The sequence below is a fragment of the Echiichthys vipera genome, assembly GCF_963691815.1.
Source record: "Echiichthys vipera genome assembly, chromosome: 8".
Lineage (NCBI taxonomy): Eukaryota > Metazoa > Chordata > Actinopteri > Perciformes > Trachinidae > Echiichthys > Echiichthys vipera.
Window position 1 is genome coordinate 2580545 of NC_139833.1, and position 16358 is coordinate 2596902.

The 16358-nt window shown below is 46.7% G+C and overlaps 1 protein-coding gene across 2 annotated transcripts in view; it reads right to left on the reverse strand.

Moving 5' to 3' along the window:
• The window catches only part of pear1 (platelet endothelial aggregation receptor 1), a 72734-nt gene that overhangs the window by 14269 nt on the left and 42107 nt on the right, over window positions 1–16358 (reverse strand). For both annotated transcript variants that reach the window (XM_083919004.1, XM_083919003.1), the window contains exons 5-11: window positions 13495–13587; window positions 7087–7333; window positions 3184–3286; window positions 2633–2769; window positions 2009–2221; window positions 348–522; window positions 108–228 (exon numbers count right to left, since the gene is read on the reverse strand). In XM_083919004.1, the coding sequence (XP_083775130.1) occupies window positions 108–228; window positions 348–522; window positions 2009–2221; window positions 2633–2769; window positions 3184–3286; window positions 7087–7333; window positions 13495–13587 (1089 nt within the window). The remainder of the gene's footprint in view (window positions 1–107; window positions 229–347; window positions 523–2008; window positions 2222–2632; window positions 2770–3183; window positions 3287–7086; window positions 7334–13494; window positions 13588–16358) is intronic.

Sequence of the window (16358 nt, forward strand, 5' to 3'; positions counted from 1 at the left end):
AGCCATGTTTGACAGAAAGTTATTTCACCAGTTTTGCTCCAGTCATGCATTCATCTGTCTGTCAACAGGTCGAGCAAAAATAAGCCTCTCAGTGTGAACATGTTTACCCTCTTTGCAGAAACAAGTCCCGTCGTTTGGCGAGCAGTCGACGAAGTTTTCACACGAGCACTCCAGTGAGCAGTTCTTGCCGTAGGTGCCACTTTTACACAAACTCTCACAGTGAACCCCCTGCAATAACAAAAACAGTCATTAACCTGGAGGGAGAACAAAATAAAAACGATTCAAACCTTTTATTTATCATTCGCCCACCGATTTCTAACTAAATCATGTGAAACTCCACCACTCACCATGTACCCGGGGGCGCACTGGCATTGTCCGGTGGCACTATCACACACCCCTCCGTTCACACACAGACACGGCTCCAGGCAGCCGTGACCGTAGAAACCGTGAGCGCAGGTCTCGTTGCAGAACAGTCCTGCCCACCCTGGCTGGCACGTGCATTCGCCTTTCATTGGGTGGCAGCTGCTCAATGAAAACAGAGGTAAATATGATGAAACTGCCACAGAAATATAAAGAAACAGTGAGAAAGCGCTGACTGCCAAAGAACAACAAACCCCACTCCCCCCAAAAAACACTGTGTACTGCAGGTGTACTTTGTAGAGGTAGAAATCACAAATCGCTTTGGGTGATTCAAGTCATTTCTACCACATTTTTATTTTATTGAGCGTCATTTTTGAGCGTCAGAGCTGTTTGGAAATCAGAAAAACTCTTATTGGTTGAAAAAAACTCTCATTTAGCTGAGCTTATTAGCAAACACGCATACCGACACAGGTGTCTCCGATTACTCTGACTGATTAGGTGATTGACTGCCCCACTTGTGAGGGAGTCTGCACACACACACACACACACACACACACAGTCCTCAGACGAGGTGTCATTTTTACACTAAGGAGGTTGTGTCTTTGGTTCGGTTTGTTGGTCTGTTTGTGTCTGACAGCAGGATTACAGGCTGATTTTGATGAAACTTGAAGGGTGAAGCATCTGAGTCTTGGGGCAGACGCGCACACTTTCATTTATATTGTGCGATGGGGCGTGGCCTTGGCAGAGGCCTGCACACCCCGGGTGCCTGTCTAGTGGGGTCAAATTTAGTCTCACATTGCCACAAGTTCAAACTCTGGTGTAGGTCGTAAAAACGCTCTGGGTTGTTTCTTTAAACCAATCACCGTCGTCCTTGGTGCCCTTTATAAATCCACGCCCATCAGGTCAGCCAGACTCGGTCAAATGAAATTCCCGTGTGGATCTAATGTGATGTGTAGGGTGAAGGTGCGGAGCCACTCAGGGGAAACAGGTAAGAGTTAGGAAAGGAGCTAGCTGCAGTATTTTAAAGCCCAACTGACTCCAGTCTAACATTACAGCTAACGATTAGCTTACCTTTGCTCTGTTCAAACTACCTATTAGGCAGTCTAGTAAGCTAGCCTGGTTGCCTTCAGTATCATGAAAAAATGACATTAAATTACAGTCGTTGCTTATTTTGACCACAGTTCTTTCTTTCCCAGTTACCCAGTAGGCTAACTTTCATTAGCCCTGTCCAGAAGGAGCAGAACAACCCCAAAGCCCTGGTTGTTTAACAGACACGGGCGGCAGCATCGAGCGTGAGTGCTGAGGACTCGAAAACGTGCTTGGACAAGCCTCAAGAAGGTAAGCTTCATGCGTTATTGGACGTATTTTACAGTATGCTTCACATTTACGAGACAAAAGTCTTGATGACAGAGTGAGTTTCTAAAATGTTTCAAGTAAACGTTTCCATCTTCGATACTAAAGCAGCACTAATCTGTAACGCTGATGAACAACCAGGACTAGCTTCTCTGAGGGGCGGATGAGCTCAAGTCCACTAGTGGCTAGCTAACTTTAGCGCTGCTCACTGAGGTTTTCCTCAACCAGAATTGGGTTATTTCAGAGTAGCACTGCCTCAAAGCTTCTTCCCCTTCTTCTGACAACATCCGCTCACCTGAGTGTGTGCTTGTCCTGGCAGAGACACGTGCGTTCACAGTGCATGCCGTATTTGCCAGGTGCACACATCCTGTCCCTGCAGTGTGGACCACTGAAGCCTGGCTCGCACAAGCAGCCCCCGTCGATGTTGTAGCAGCGCGCACCGTTAGCACAGTCGCACACACCTTTACAGTCTTGACCGTAAGTGCCTGCAGCGCACTCCTCGTTGCACCTGAGGGAAGTTACACAGAATGTTACAGAGAAACACAGAAGAGCCGGACACAATGGAAATCAATGCACAAGTCTGTTGTTGATTCGCATGTAGACCACAAACTAGACTTCCATGTTGTGTTGAGGTTAGCGGAACGTTAACCGAGGCTGTGTTTGTCTGTTAATAGTTAGAATGAATTGTATTTGACATGAAAGCTGCAGTGATCGACAGTTCAGTGACTAGAAAACATGCAATCTGACATCGGCTAACTGCACACAGCATGCTCATATTAACCCCACCATCTGGGCTGTGACGCTTTAATACTATTCACTTAGAGTTTGACTTTGTTTTGTGTTTTGGTTCTTTAACTTGCACTGGAGAAATAAGCTTCAGAAGCAGCCACATAAAAACAACACTCTCGCACGTACACACCTGTTACCAGTGAAACCTTTAGCACACTGGCACTGTCCAGTCTCGGGGTCGCATTTGCCCCGGTTGTGGCAGACGCACTCGTCAGCACAGTTCTGTCCGAACCTTCCCTGTGAACATCGCTCCGTGCAAACTGCACCCTGCAGCACAACGAGGAGAGAAAAACCAATGAGGCGGAGAAATGGCGAGTAAACGCAGATGCATCATTGCAGAAAACTGCACCAACAAAGCAATTTTAAAACAATAGACGCAGTTGCTCAGAAAATTGGTTAGTTTTCTCCCTTATGGGGTCACAGTCACTTATCTCATGCACGTCTTCCAGAGACAAAGAAAACCTCCTTAAGCATTTTTTCACATTAGTGGAAAACCTTCCCTCTGCCTGTCTCCAGAGATGACAAGTTGCCTTCAACATGTCTTAAGAAATATAGTCGGACTGTTTGTCCAAGGTTCGGAGCCAGCTGGAATACAACACACGAGACTAATCCAAGATCTGGCAACCCCCCACGGATAACATGAAGGTTAGTGTCAGTGCAGGCTTTAACTGGAAAACATACCGTCCATCCAGGTGGGCAATCGCAGATCCCTTTGCCTTTACAGATGCCACCATTCTGGCAGGGGCATCGCGCCTGGCATTTCCTGGGACACGCCTTCTCACAGCTGGTGGGGAGAGGATGGAGTCGAGGCTTAATAACAGTTTAATGGACCACTTTAGTCAAAAACGCTCCATATGTCCCGGGACATTCCTGAGGACTCGCGTAAATGTTTTGTTCTACAGTAATGAGGAACAAAATAGTGGTTGCATTTACCCAAGTACTGTTCTTCAGCACAGTTTAAGATACTCTGCTTATAGTATTTCCTTTCTCTTCTACTCCACTACAATTTAAAACTTCCTTTTAACTGATAACGTTAGTCACTGGCTACAGCAGATTCATTCATTCATCTTCAACCGCTTATCCTGGGGTCGGGGTCGATCCCAGCTGACATCGGGCGTGAGGCGGGGTCCACCCTGGACAGGACGCCAGTCTATCCCAGGACACATAGAGACGAACAGAGACAGACAACCATTCACACCTACGGGTGATTTAGAGTCATCAATGAACCGAACACCTGCACGTCTTTGGACTGTGGGAGGAAACCGGAGAACCCGGAGAAAACCCACGCAGACACGGGGACAACATGCAAACTCCACACAGAAAGGCGACCCTGAAAACCTTCTCGCTGTGAGGCGACAACGCTAACCACTACACCACCGTACAGCCTACATAGCAGATGCAGGTCGATAATCCAAAATATGATTGATGACTCTAAATCACCCGTAGGTGTGAATGGTTGTCTGTCTCTGTTCGTCTCTATGTGTCCTGTGATAGACTGGCGTCCTGTCCAGGGTGGACCCTGCCTCATGCCCGATGTCAGCTGGGATCGGCTTCTGCCCCCCCACGACCCCGACAGGGACAAGCGGTTAAATATGAATGAATGAATGATTGATTAATACATGATGATGTTCTATTATAAAGATCAGACTTTATTGATCCATGGGGGGAATTTAAAGCAACATAAAGTCAAATTTCTTCCACCTTTACCTGCTGCAACATTAAAGGGATACACATATTAATGCATCCATAATACTACAATATTCTTAAATGGGCCATTCTGCAGATTTCCATTGTACTTTGGGTTCTTTTAGTATATTTGATGCCACTTTGAATGCATGCCTTTTACTCTTAAAGGAGAGGAAGGTAGGAGTTCTTCTTCTTGGCTCAAAGATGTGGAAATCTTGCATCAATAGTGCAGTTGTGAAAAGACATAATGACCTTGATAGAGAGAATTTAGCAGTTCATACAGCCATATTATTATATTCTCCTAAATTACCCTGAAGAAAACCCTCCTGAAGAGAGCAATAAAAAATAACAGTAGCTCTCTGATCCCTGGGAAAAGCTGGCGTTTCAGCAGCTTTGTGGGACTCATCAGCGAGGCTGGAACGTGTCTTCGACCAATCACATCACTTGGCTGAAACTACCTGTGCGACTGAATGTTGGGATGTATTTTCTTACGCACCCTTGAGGTGAAATAACACAGCCTTCAAATATGCGCATTACATCTCGGAGCGTTCTCCCATAATCAGTGTTGCCAAGCCCTCGTTCTTATTTAGCTCAGAGTGGTGTGTGTTGTGTGTTCATGTTGGCAGAATCACAGTTTCCACTCATATTTAGTGGGGAAGAGTTCTCATTGCTCGCTCATCCTCAGGGGCATCTAAAAAAAAGGGCGTAACAGATGACTCATGGAGTACAGCGTCGTTCACAGGGTCGTTTTTTTCCACTTTAGGATGAAGTTGTGGACTTTTATAGGAACTGACATATCTGTGTCTGACGGCTCTCTTAGGATAATGAAGTCAGGAGTGATGTGTGAGTGTCTCCTAAATGAAACGATGAACTGCACAAACGCTGAAAATGGCTCATTCCAAAAAAGGAAATCGTCAATTTTTCCGATACGGACTGACGATTTCCTTGATCATCCAAAAACATGCTCGTGTTGGGTTCATTGATGACTCTGAAATTGCACTTAGGCCTGTCCGTCTCTGTTCGTCTCCCTGTGTCCTGTGATAGACTGGCGTCGATGAACGATACGGACTGACGATTTCCTTGAGCCGATATTTGGAGCCGATACAACTTCTGCCCCCGTCTATTTACATGATAAAAATGACCCAATGCTGATGATAAATGTTACGCAACTCAATTTTAAAAAAAAGGAACATTTATTGAACTTAGTGGTTAGCACTATCGCCTCACAGCGAGAAGGTTCCTGGTTCGAATCCCGGCTGGGGTCCTTCTGTGTGGAGTTTGCATGTTGTCCCCGTGTCAGCGTGGGTTATCTCCGGGTTCTCCGGTTTCCTCCCACAGTCCAAAGACGTGCAGGTGTTCGGTTCATTGATGACTCTAAATCACCCGTAGGTGTGAATGGTTGTCTGTCTCTGTTCGTCTCTATGTGTCCTGTGATAGACTGGCGTCCTGTCCAGGGTGGACCCCGCCTCACGCCCGATGTCAGCTGGGATCGGCTCCAGCCCCCCGCGACCCCGACAGGGGACAAGAGGATGAAGATGAATGAAAAAAAGACGCAACTCCGAACTTCCTGTGGACGTCTGTCTGTAATGCCGGGAAAAAAAGCAAAACGCAGCAGCCCGCATCGGCCGATACCGAGACACGTCAAAAACACAAATATCGGCCGCTATGTTTCGGTCTATCACTAAAACAGACCGCTGTCAACGCCTCCTTTCTCTGATTTTCAAATAAGGTCGTCTGCTCCAGTCGTCTGCAAATCGTCAGTTTTTAGGAGCATGACTCCAGAATGGCAACGTCGGTTCGGTTCAGACCTGCAGTAAATATCTCACCAACCATTTAATGGATTGCCGTGACATGTTTGTGCAGACGTTCATGGTCCCCAGAGGATGATTCCTGCTGATGAGCCCATAATTTCCCACCAGCAACCCCAGGATGTTTTTACTTTTTCTGTTTTTTAACCAAAACTCTCGACTATTTGAGGGATTACCGTAAAATTTGGTTCAGACATTTATGTTCCTCTCTGGACGAATTGTAAGAACTTCAGTAATTCCTTGACTTTTATTCTAGCGTCAGAGTTTTAATGGTTTATGACCTGATACTGCTGCCTCTGCCACGGACAGGTGCAGACTGCAGCGTATCATACGTTCTGCAGAAAAGGTGATTGGCTGCAACCTCCCTTCTCTCCCAGAGCTCTTCCAGGACCCTGAGGAGAGCAGGGAAGATAGCTGCTGATCCCTCCCACCCTGGACACTACCTGTTTGAACCCCTCCCCTCTGGCCCTGGAGGCTGCGGCCCATCAGGACCCAAACCTCCCGCCACAAGAACAGTTTCATCCCCTCTGCCATCAGGCTCTGGAATTCTGTTAAAGACACTTAACGGTCATTCGTTATATTAACGACATCTGAAACTCATACGTTATATTAACGTACCCAAATCACAGGTGTTATATTAACACCCCCCCCCCCCCCCTTTCACTGGACACTTTAACTTGCACACCACCACCTGCACTGGTCATACGAACACACTCACTTATATTTCATGTATATAATTCAATGCCATATGTTTAGTTTGCTTGTGTTTGTGTGACGTGTTACGGCGTGATGACGTATGGACAGAAAGAAGCATTCTCCGAGGCCCAGGTAGTGTGAGTACAAACGGGCCTGGAGGGGGGGACAAGGACCCTAAAGCACGGGGCACGGGACGGAGGCACAGTGGGAGTGCACCCTCAGATTGACTCAAATTGTTCTTTCAGGGACTAATAAAGTATTTTGACCTTGATAGCAAACAATCTGCGTGTAATTTCAGAAATGTTGAAACTGGAACCCTTCCAAAATGTTACATGTTTGTGATCATCTCCTAATATGCAAGCTTATATAATATTTATTAGTTCTGTGCACTTACAAAGTCCCTGTGAATCCGTCCCGACACAAACACTCTCCGGTTACTTTGTCACAGGATCCTCCGGTGCCACACTTGCACCGCTGCAGACAGCCCTTCCCAAAGGTGCCTGCTGGACAGGACTCCTCACAGTAGCGTCCTATGAACCCTGGGAGACACTGGCACGTCCCCTTGACTGGATCGCAGAGAGCGCCGTTCTCACACTTGCACGGCTGACTGCAGCCGGGTCCCCAGCGTTTGTCGTCGCAGGCTGAAAGGTAAAAGGGAAAAGGGAGGTATTAAAACGCACCATTCATGTAGAACTGTCGTGAATTTTGACGTTAGACTTTTGGTTTAAAGGAATTGCTTTAAACCAAAGTGGTGTGATGCGGAGGTGGAGTGTTTACTGCAGATTTGGTCGATGAAAAGATTCAAAAACAGTCGACAAGACGCACAAAAACTCTGAGGTCTACGGAAAGATCTGGAAACAAAGCCACGCATCGCCATGACGTCATCAATGCGTGTGACGTGTTACGGCGTGATGACGTATAGGCAGCAAGAAGCATTCACCGAGGCCCAGGTAGTGTGAGTACAAACGGGCCTGGAGGGGGGGACAAGGACCCTAAAGCATGGTTGAGATTTTGTTTAATCTCAACCTCCAAACTTGAGATATTTCACTATTCTGATAAAAACAAGAGTAATCTCCCGGGGGAAAATGGATGAAAATCAAACACTACCACCTTAACATGGGGCATAAGTCCTCCTTAAAGTCCTCACTTAAAACCGTATTCACCCAGATTGTTTCCCCTCAGTACTGTCATGACTCTGCGCTGCACATTCTCACTTACATTGCACCACATTTTCCAACGATTTGAACCCGTCAGCTTCCAGTAATACGCTTCCTACTCTAAACATTAAGTCAAAGCTACTCCGCAGTTCTGGGAATAAGACAAATAAGATTACTCATGGTTACAGGAACTTGCATACGGTGCACGCGCGACTATTTTGTGTCACTTTTGCTTTTCCTCAGTCAGTTTTCCTCCGAAGCTCTGTGGTGTCCACGGTTATATATATATATATGATGTCACGGAAAAACAAACAAACAGAAACAAATCTGATTAAGTTCAACAACACAGAGATGAAGAGCAGAAGAGAAAGGAGAGGAAGAATGCTCGGGGGGTGACGTGAAGCACCGACTCTACCACACATTACTGCCGCTCTCCCTCATGCGTCTGCATCCAAATCGCCCCCCTTTAGCTCTGGAGTGTCATGTTACCCACCAAATCATTTCAAATTGGCAGGCAGATTTGCATGGTGCTCACAAGATGGACGAGTTTTAAACGGTTAGTTTTACAGAAGCCAGAGGGTCGGCTCCGGGGGGGCGGGGGGAGGGGGGGGGGGTTCGCACGAAGTGGACATTCACACAAGGTTTGGATTTCAATTTATGCTGAAGAGACCTCAGTCCACCGGGTCGCGTTATGAGAACCCAGATTGTTCACGGGTGCATTCTTCAAATTTCTCATCGATACCTCGGACTGTCTCCGACATCAGTGAGAGGATGTGGTATCCAGCGGCACTGACGTAACACATGGACGGGCGTCAACCATCGTCTCTCCAGCCAAAAACAATTCCAACGATTTCACGCTGACCTCCGGGACTCGTCTTTCCTCATGCACCCAGTACACATCCATCAAAGCCTGAGCTGCACGTCACATGCGTCCATGTTCTCAGTGCCTCTCCTCAGCGCGCACACATGCTCTACCTCACTTTTGAGAAAGTCCACGAACTGCTATGACAATAACTACTCAGAGGGTAGGGTAGAGCCAAATTTGGCCTGGTGCAAAGCGCTCTGCCATGGAGCGTAATGTTTATTTCACTAACGTGGAGCAGGACCCTTTCCCTCCTCTCTGTTTAAGTGAATCATACCTTCGCTTGTTTTCTGTGTGGGCATCTGAGAGGGGGGGGTTCTGCCAGAGTTGACTAATGAGAAACTCAGCTGGAGCAGCGATTATGTTTACACGGACATTCTCCAGGACAGAAGGGGAGGTTTACCGAAGACTCTGCAGGACTGTCGGCATGAGAACCGATCCTGCCAGACACACACACTAGATGAGTGAATGGGTTAAATTGAGCAGATTGGACGTGTGATTTTCATCCAAGCCCTCCACTGACGAAAACTACTCCCGTCTGTTTGTTTATCCGCGTGTAAACATACATCCTCAAGTGAAAGGCTTTCTCCGACCGTGTTGCTGAGTTTGTTTACCTTCATCGAACGCATTCACATTAGCTCGAGTGTGTCTGACTACGACTTAATCACTGCAACGACGATCAAACCCCAAATTTCCACATGTTTGACACACAAGTAGTTTTTGTGGCAGATGTTCCTTCTTAGCATTTGTGCAAAATAGCTCAGTTTTAATGCCATAGCATGTTTAATTATTTATCATAGTAACACAACAGTGTGACGACCACACGCTCACTGAACTACTGCGCTCAGGCAGGTCTCGATCTCAATGACGCGTCCTGGATAATAAAAACTTAAGGGAGACTTTTCCTGAGTTTCTGTCATATGGATCTTGTGCTAATGTCAGATGTTCATGCTCAAAATGACCAAAGTCTCAAATAACGAGGTAAATGGTATATGGGTGACCGGTCTAACCCCCCATGAGCAGAGCTTCTCAGGGTTTTGTTTTTTCCCCCCAGCCTTAGACGATGACCGATACGGACTGACGATTTTCTCGAGCCGATATTTGGAGCCGATACAACTTCTGCCCCCGACAGTTTACATGATAAAAATGACCCAATGCTGATGATAAATGTTACGCATCTCAATTTTTAAAAAAAGGAACATTTATTGAACTAAGTGGTTAGCACTGCCGCCTCACAGCGAGAAGGTTCGAGGTTCGCATCCCAGCTGGGGCCCTTCTGTGTGGAGTTTGCATGTTGTCCCCGTGTCTGCGTGGGTTTTCTCCGGGTTCTCCGGTTTCCTCCCACAGTCCAAAGACGTGCAGGTGTTCGGTTCATTGATGACTCTAAATCACCCGTAGGTGTGAATGGTTGTTTGTCTCTGTTCGTCTCTATGTGTCCTGTGATAGACTGGCGTCCTGTCCAGGGTGGACCCCGCCTCACGCCTGATGTCAGCTGGGATCTGCTCCAGCCCCCCGCGACCCCGACAGGGACAAGAGGCTGAAGATGAATGAAAAAAAGACGCAACTCGGAACTTCCTGTGGACGTCTGTTTGTAATGCCGGGAAAAAAACTATCGGCAAAACGCAGCAGCCCGCATCGGCCGATACCGAGACACGTAAAAAACACAAATATCGGCCGCTATGTTTCGGTCTATCACTAAAACAGACCGCTGTCAACGCCTCCTTTCTCTGATTTTCAAATAAGGTCGTCTGCTCCAGGAAGAGCAAGCCCACTTAGTGCAGCTATGCGCCAAAGGGAACATGCTGCTGTTCACTACATGTAGCTGCATGCTAACGGCGGACAAAGCTGTAATATGTGTTACTTGCGTCGTTACTCCCTAAATTGAGAGCACACTTGCTACAAGTCTAGTTATGTTGTTGGGTTTATAAAGCGTTATTTATGATTTCAGACGGTGGAAATTGCTGCTTTATTGCCCCGTAGTTTACTGTTTACTACATGCTACTATGCTAGCGGCAGCTGTAGTGGGAGGAACAACGGGGAGGAGACCAGGAAGTGTCCGACCAATCAGGACAGACTGGGCTCATCGGGAGGGAGGGGGACTGAATACAGACGCTGCAGCAATGAGCAGTATGAGAAAAATAGTGTTTTTTTAAACGTTAAAGCTTGTAAATGTTCTAGTTGAAACATAAATTACACATATGAACCTGAAGAAGAAGCTAATAACAGGTCCCCTTTGACTTAATTTCTGTGCATTGAGAGATGTCCATGTATCCATACGTGTGATCTTTAACAGTGATGGGAACCAGCATCTGTATCGACTGCGTTTCACGTAAACCCACTGACTGACACACACTTCAGAACTGGCATCTCTTGACTGTCTGTTATTAGGAATGCGCACCGATGTGGTGGGAAAATTCTTGCTTTTCCCCGGAGAGTTATCCAAGCGCTGGTTTGGCTTTCGCTCGCGTACACTGTCCACATGATCTCCTAGACACACAAACAACCCTCGCTGCTTGTTTTTGATTTCCAGCTCTCTCTCACTCTCTCACTGCCGTCTCTATTCAAATCTGCTCCCAAACACGGCTTACGTAGAGCGTTAAATACTTTGACACGACATCTTGTAGGTCCCAGTGAGCCACATTCCTGCTCGTCTCTAACCTCCATCAGTGTCAATACCACCGTTTTTCCTCCTCTCCCACTCCTCTTCTCTTGTTGTCAGTGAAAACATGCAACTGATGCAGGTTTGAAGTACTCCTCTACATCTCAGAGACGAATATCGCACTTTTTACAGCTTTAGTTACTTTTTAGATTAATATTTTTCACGCACTTCGTGTCCTGTTAATTTGGGGAATTTGAACGTTTTGGATAAACTGAAGTACGAGTTGTTCCTTTTCTATTATTTTCTATTATTCTACTTCTTCATCATCTTCAACCGTTTATCCCTATCTGGGTCATGGGGGGGCTGGAGCCGATCCCAGCTAACACCGGGCGTGAGGCGGGGTCCACCCTGGACAGGACGCCAGTCTATCACAGGACACATAGAGACGAACAGAGACAGACAACCATTCACACCTACGGGTGATTTAGAGTCATCAATGAACCCAACACCTGCACGTCTTTGGACTGTGGGAGGAAACCGGAGAACCCGGAGAAAACCCACGCAGACACGGGGACAACATGCAAACTCCACACAGAAGGGCCCCAGCCGGGATTCGAACCTGGAACCTTCTCACCTCCGTGTTCTTCTACTTAATACAAAGTCTTTAAAAAGCCTCTTGCATCAGCTGGTAAACGCATCGCAAAACGTGCTTCTCCCGGGACGGCTAAGCTACAAAACAGGATGATCTTACTGAAGACACGTATGATGCATTGCTGCAGATTACACCCCCTGCCCCCCCCGACAGAGTGTACAAAAGAGTTCAAGTGAGTACAACCTTAAACACATACAGCAGTAAAATGCAGCATACGCTATTAATCCAGAAACTTCATATATAAGTAATAAAACACGGACATTTTACTGAGCAATGACATTTACTGTGATACTTCTTTACACACTGTGGCGTTAGTACATTTACTGAAGTCAAATATCTGAATACTGTGCGTCAAGTTCACTCCTCCCTCCTCTCTTCTATTCTCTATATTCATGGTCAAACAGTCCTGAGAGTGTTCAGCATGAAAACCTCAGTCCCCTCTCCTCTTTCCCATACTTAGATAGCTCAACACACAGGCATCCAGGAAGTGTCAGGGCCGGTTCTGCCAAAAAAGACTCCATTATAGGACGATACAGTGGGGCCGAGGAGGAGGAGGAGGAGGAGTGGAAGAAGAGAAGAGAGCAGAGTGAAAACACAGAAAGAACATTTAAGTGAGGGTTAGGGGAGGGAGGGGAGTGTAAGAAGAGACGGAGAGAACTGGACCATGCAAGAGAGAGAGAGAGAGAGAGAGTGGGGTAACATTTTCCATTTCCCCTTCACATCATCCCCCTGTCAAGACACCAACCACTACCCGTTCAAGCTAACTCCTTCTCTCTGCAGAGGAATAAGGGGGGGGGGGGAAGCGGAGGAGTTGAGCTGTGTACTATTGACCCAGCTGACTGCGTTGAAACGGGCTGAAGGCAGTGGAAAACCTTCAGCGAGGGGGACAGCAGCCCCCGCGAAATGTGGTTCTGGTTTCACACTCCGCGTTGTTTGGACGATCAGATTTAAGGAGATTTCAGAGAAGACAAAGCGGGTTAGACTCACCGCTCTGCGTTGGTGCCTTGAATAACCGTTATATAAGCGTTTCTGCTGACTTTAGCTCTGTAAGAGAAGTCACAACGGGGAGAAGGAGCAGGTTTCATGTCTGTCAGAACTCTTTTTTAATGGCTACTCTCAGTGTATCACACCGTTTTTAATCCTTTCAAGTTAAAGCACACCTGGACTTTAATTTGAAAAGCTGCACAGTTATTGTTCATTTTGAATTATAAGTGTTGGGGAGGTGGAGGTGCAGCTCCTCCTGGTCTACTAAACCGGTTCCTGGACTGAGACATTAATGACTCATTGCTGTTGATGCGGTAATGCTCCCTCGCTGTTTCCATTGGAAAGGCTCTCTGTGCGTGATGGAGTGGTGCGTATGTGAAGATCAGCCACTTGACTAATGGCCAGTTGTCATTTCCTGTTGTGCATGTCAAGTGTTTGTCAGTGCATCTGAAGAGAGGGAGGGGAAGTGACGGGAGGAGAAAAGCAAACGAGAGCGAGAGAGAGAGTGAGGAAATGTCTGTGAGTGATGGGAAAAGGCTGATTCATACCGCTGGAACAGTCGTCGCCTCGCCAGCCTCCCTCACACTGGCAGCGGTCTGGGGCGACGCAGCGACCGTGGACGCACTCCTTGGTGCAGCGAGCTGTTGATGAGAAACAAACTTTTTTAATAAACCCGGCTTTGTGGAGGGTGCAGTGGGTGACGTACAGCGAGGTGCGCAGTTATCTGACGCAGCATGGACGGTACAGATCAGACTGTATGGGGCAGAGGTTCCCAACTCGATCCCCCCACGACCCAAAACGATGAGACCCCCTTCATCCACAGCTCCCTTCATGTTCCAGATGTGTTTGTTTGAAGAGAGAAAGACAACAAATAACTTTAAACACTGAAAACTCCCTTTATCAACTTGGTATCTACCATTTTTTAAATATAATAATATTGGATTCATTCATTCATCTTCAGCCTCTTGTCCCTGTTTGGGTCGCTGGGGACTGGAGCAGATCCCAGCTGACATCGGGCGTGAGGCGGGTCCACCCTGGACAGGACGCCAGTCTATCACAGGACACATAGAGACGAACAGAGACAGACAACCATTCACACCTACGGGTGATTTAGAGTCATCAATGAACCGAACACCTGCACGTCTTTGGACTGTGGGAGGAAACCGGAGATCCCGGAGAAAACCCACGCAGACACGGGGACAACATGCAAACTCCACACAGAAGGGCCACAGCCGGGATTCAAACCTGGAACCAACCAGCTAATCGCCACACCACCGTGTCGCCCTACGGTAACACCTCTGTTCGTGTGTGCTTGTGTGTGCGGAAAATGCCTATTATCAAAGACCATGTACAATTTCAAGAGTGCACTATCTATCTATTCCGCTGAATTGCGTTCATCCGCTCTTAATTCATTCCACCCATCATAAACAGTGTGTGAGCTTCACAGCTGCACATCTGAAAAGCTCCGGTGTTCGATGCCGTCCGTTCTGTGGAGAAGCCTCCTCTTAGAAAGTCAGTGTGTGAGTTGTTTCCCTGCCAGCGTCACAAACATGCACTTATGACTGAAGACTAATTATTTCTCAAGACAAATCTTCATTTCAGTGTTTTCTACCCGTATGCCACTGGACCACATGATGTTTTATACATACACACACACACACACACACACACACACACACACACACACACACACACACACACAGTGTTTTTCTTTCAGTAAACAATAATTGAACTGATCATTTTCTCCTCCTTTAGTCGGAGGTGTGTGGACACTGGAGGCTGGTGATTTGGGGGATATAAGACAAAGCTAACATGTCATTAAATGGAGGAGGTAAGTGCAATTATATCAAATTATATGTATTTATAAAATAAAAAGAAAGCACTGTACAGAAAGCGGGTTAGGGACGAGTCATAGACGGCACCGTTGATTGCAGAGAATATTTCAATTATAAAACTTTAAACAGCAGCGGGCTCCGATCTTTGCTGTTCTGAAGTCTGTCAGTGAAATCAAAGGCTTTTGTGTTTGGCGACAAGAGAACACACACACACACACACACACACACACACACACACACACACACACACACACACACACACACACACACACACACACACACACACACACACACACACACTCACCCCAACAATTAGCACCCAAAAACGCATATTATCTCTGCTGACCTGAAAACATTGGTCTCCCAAATGTCAGTGTTAGAAGCACAAAGCGTAGAGAGCTTGTTATTGTCATCATGCACTTCTGAGATTAGGGGGTTTGTAAAGCTAAGGTAGAACTTTCTCTAACGCTGCGGTCACGTACGGTTTCACTTTATTTGTATACGTCACTGCTGACTCTTCACTGCTGCGTCGGTTTGCTATTTTCAAACAACAATGAACTGCACCCATGCGTTTACTGTGAAACACAACTACCTCATTGACAGTTGACCTCACGGCGCGGTGCTTAAAGTTAAGATTAGGATTGAAGTTACAGGTTGTTTTTTTTAGATTACTTCAATCATATAAAAAGCTGGTGGCAACTGTGTCCCAAATCCATACGTAGGAATGTTTTCCCCTCAGCTTTTCATTGATTTCTGGATCTACAAAACAAACTGAATCAACAAGATGACATGGGACGGACACAAAACACTTATTTTTCGGATTATAAGTCGCAGTTTTTGTCATAGTTTGGCCGCGGGGGTGCGACTTATACTCTGGAGCGACTTATGTGTGAAATTATTAACACATTACTGTAAAATATCAAATAATAGCCCGGGCTGTTATTTATCTCAGTCACGCAAGAGACTAGGCGTATATCAGCAATCGTCACACACACACGTCAACCAATCACAATCCAGCGGGGGCGGGTCATGGCAGAAGTGCGTTGTTAAAATAAAGATGCTAGCTGCTTCTTCCGTATCTGTGAAAATTGATATTTTCAACATTGGCTGGATCAACAAAGCACGGGCTTCAGTGACAACCGACACCATCCTGTCGGGATTCAGAAAGGCCGGAATAATTGGAACTGCAACTGATGATGACTCTGACGTAAGCGACGTACCGATAGAAGGTCTACGGAAAGATTTGTAAACAAAATGACACATTGCGAAGACGACATCAATGCGTGTGACGTGTTACGGCGCGTGAGGCAGCAAGAAGCATTCTCCGAGGCCCAGGTAGTGTGAGTACAAACGGGCCTGGAGGGGGGGACAAGGACCCTAAAGCACGGGGCGCGGGACGGAGGCACAGTGGGAGTGCGCTCTTATACTCCAGAGAGAGTTTTAATCCTAAAAATACGGTGACACAAAATTAAACAACACAATCCGTGCAAACTAAATACACATCTGCTTTAAAACACTTCAAATTTAAAAACAAACAACGGGTGAATTGAGTAACCTTTTATTAAAAGCCTGTAACC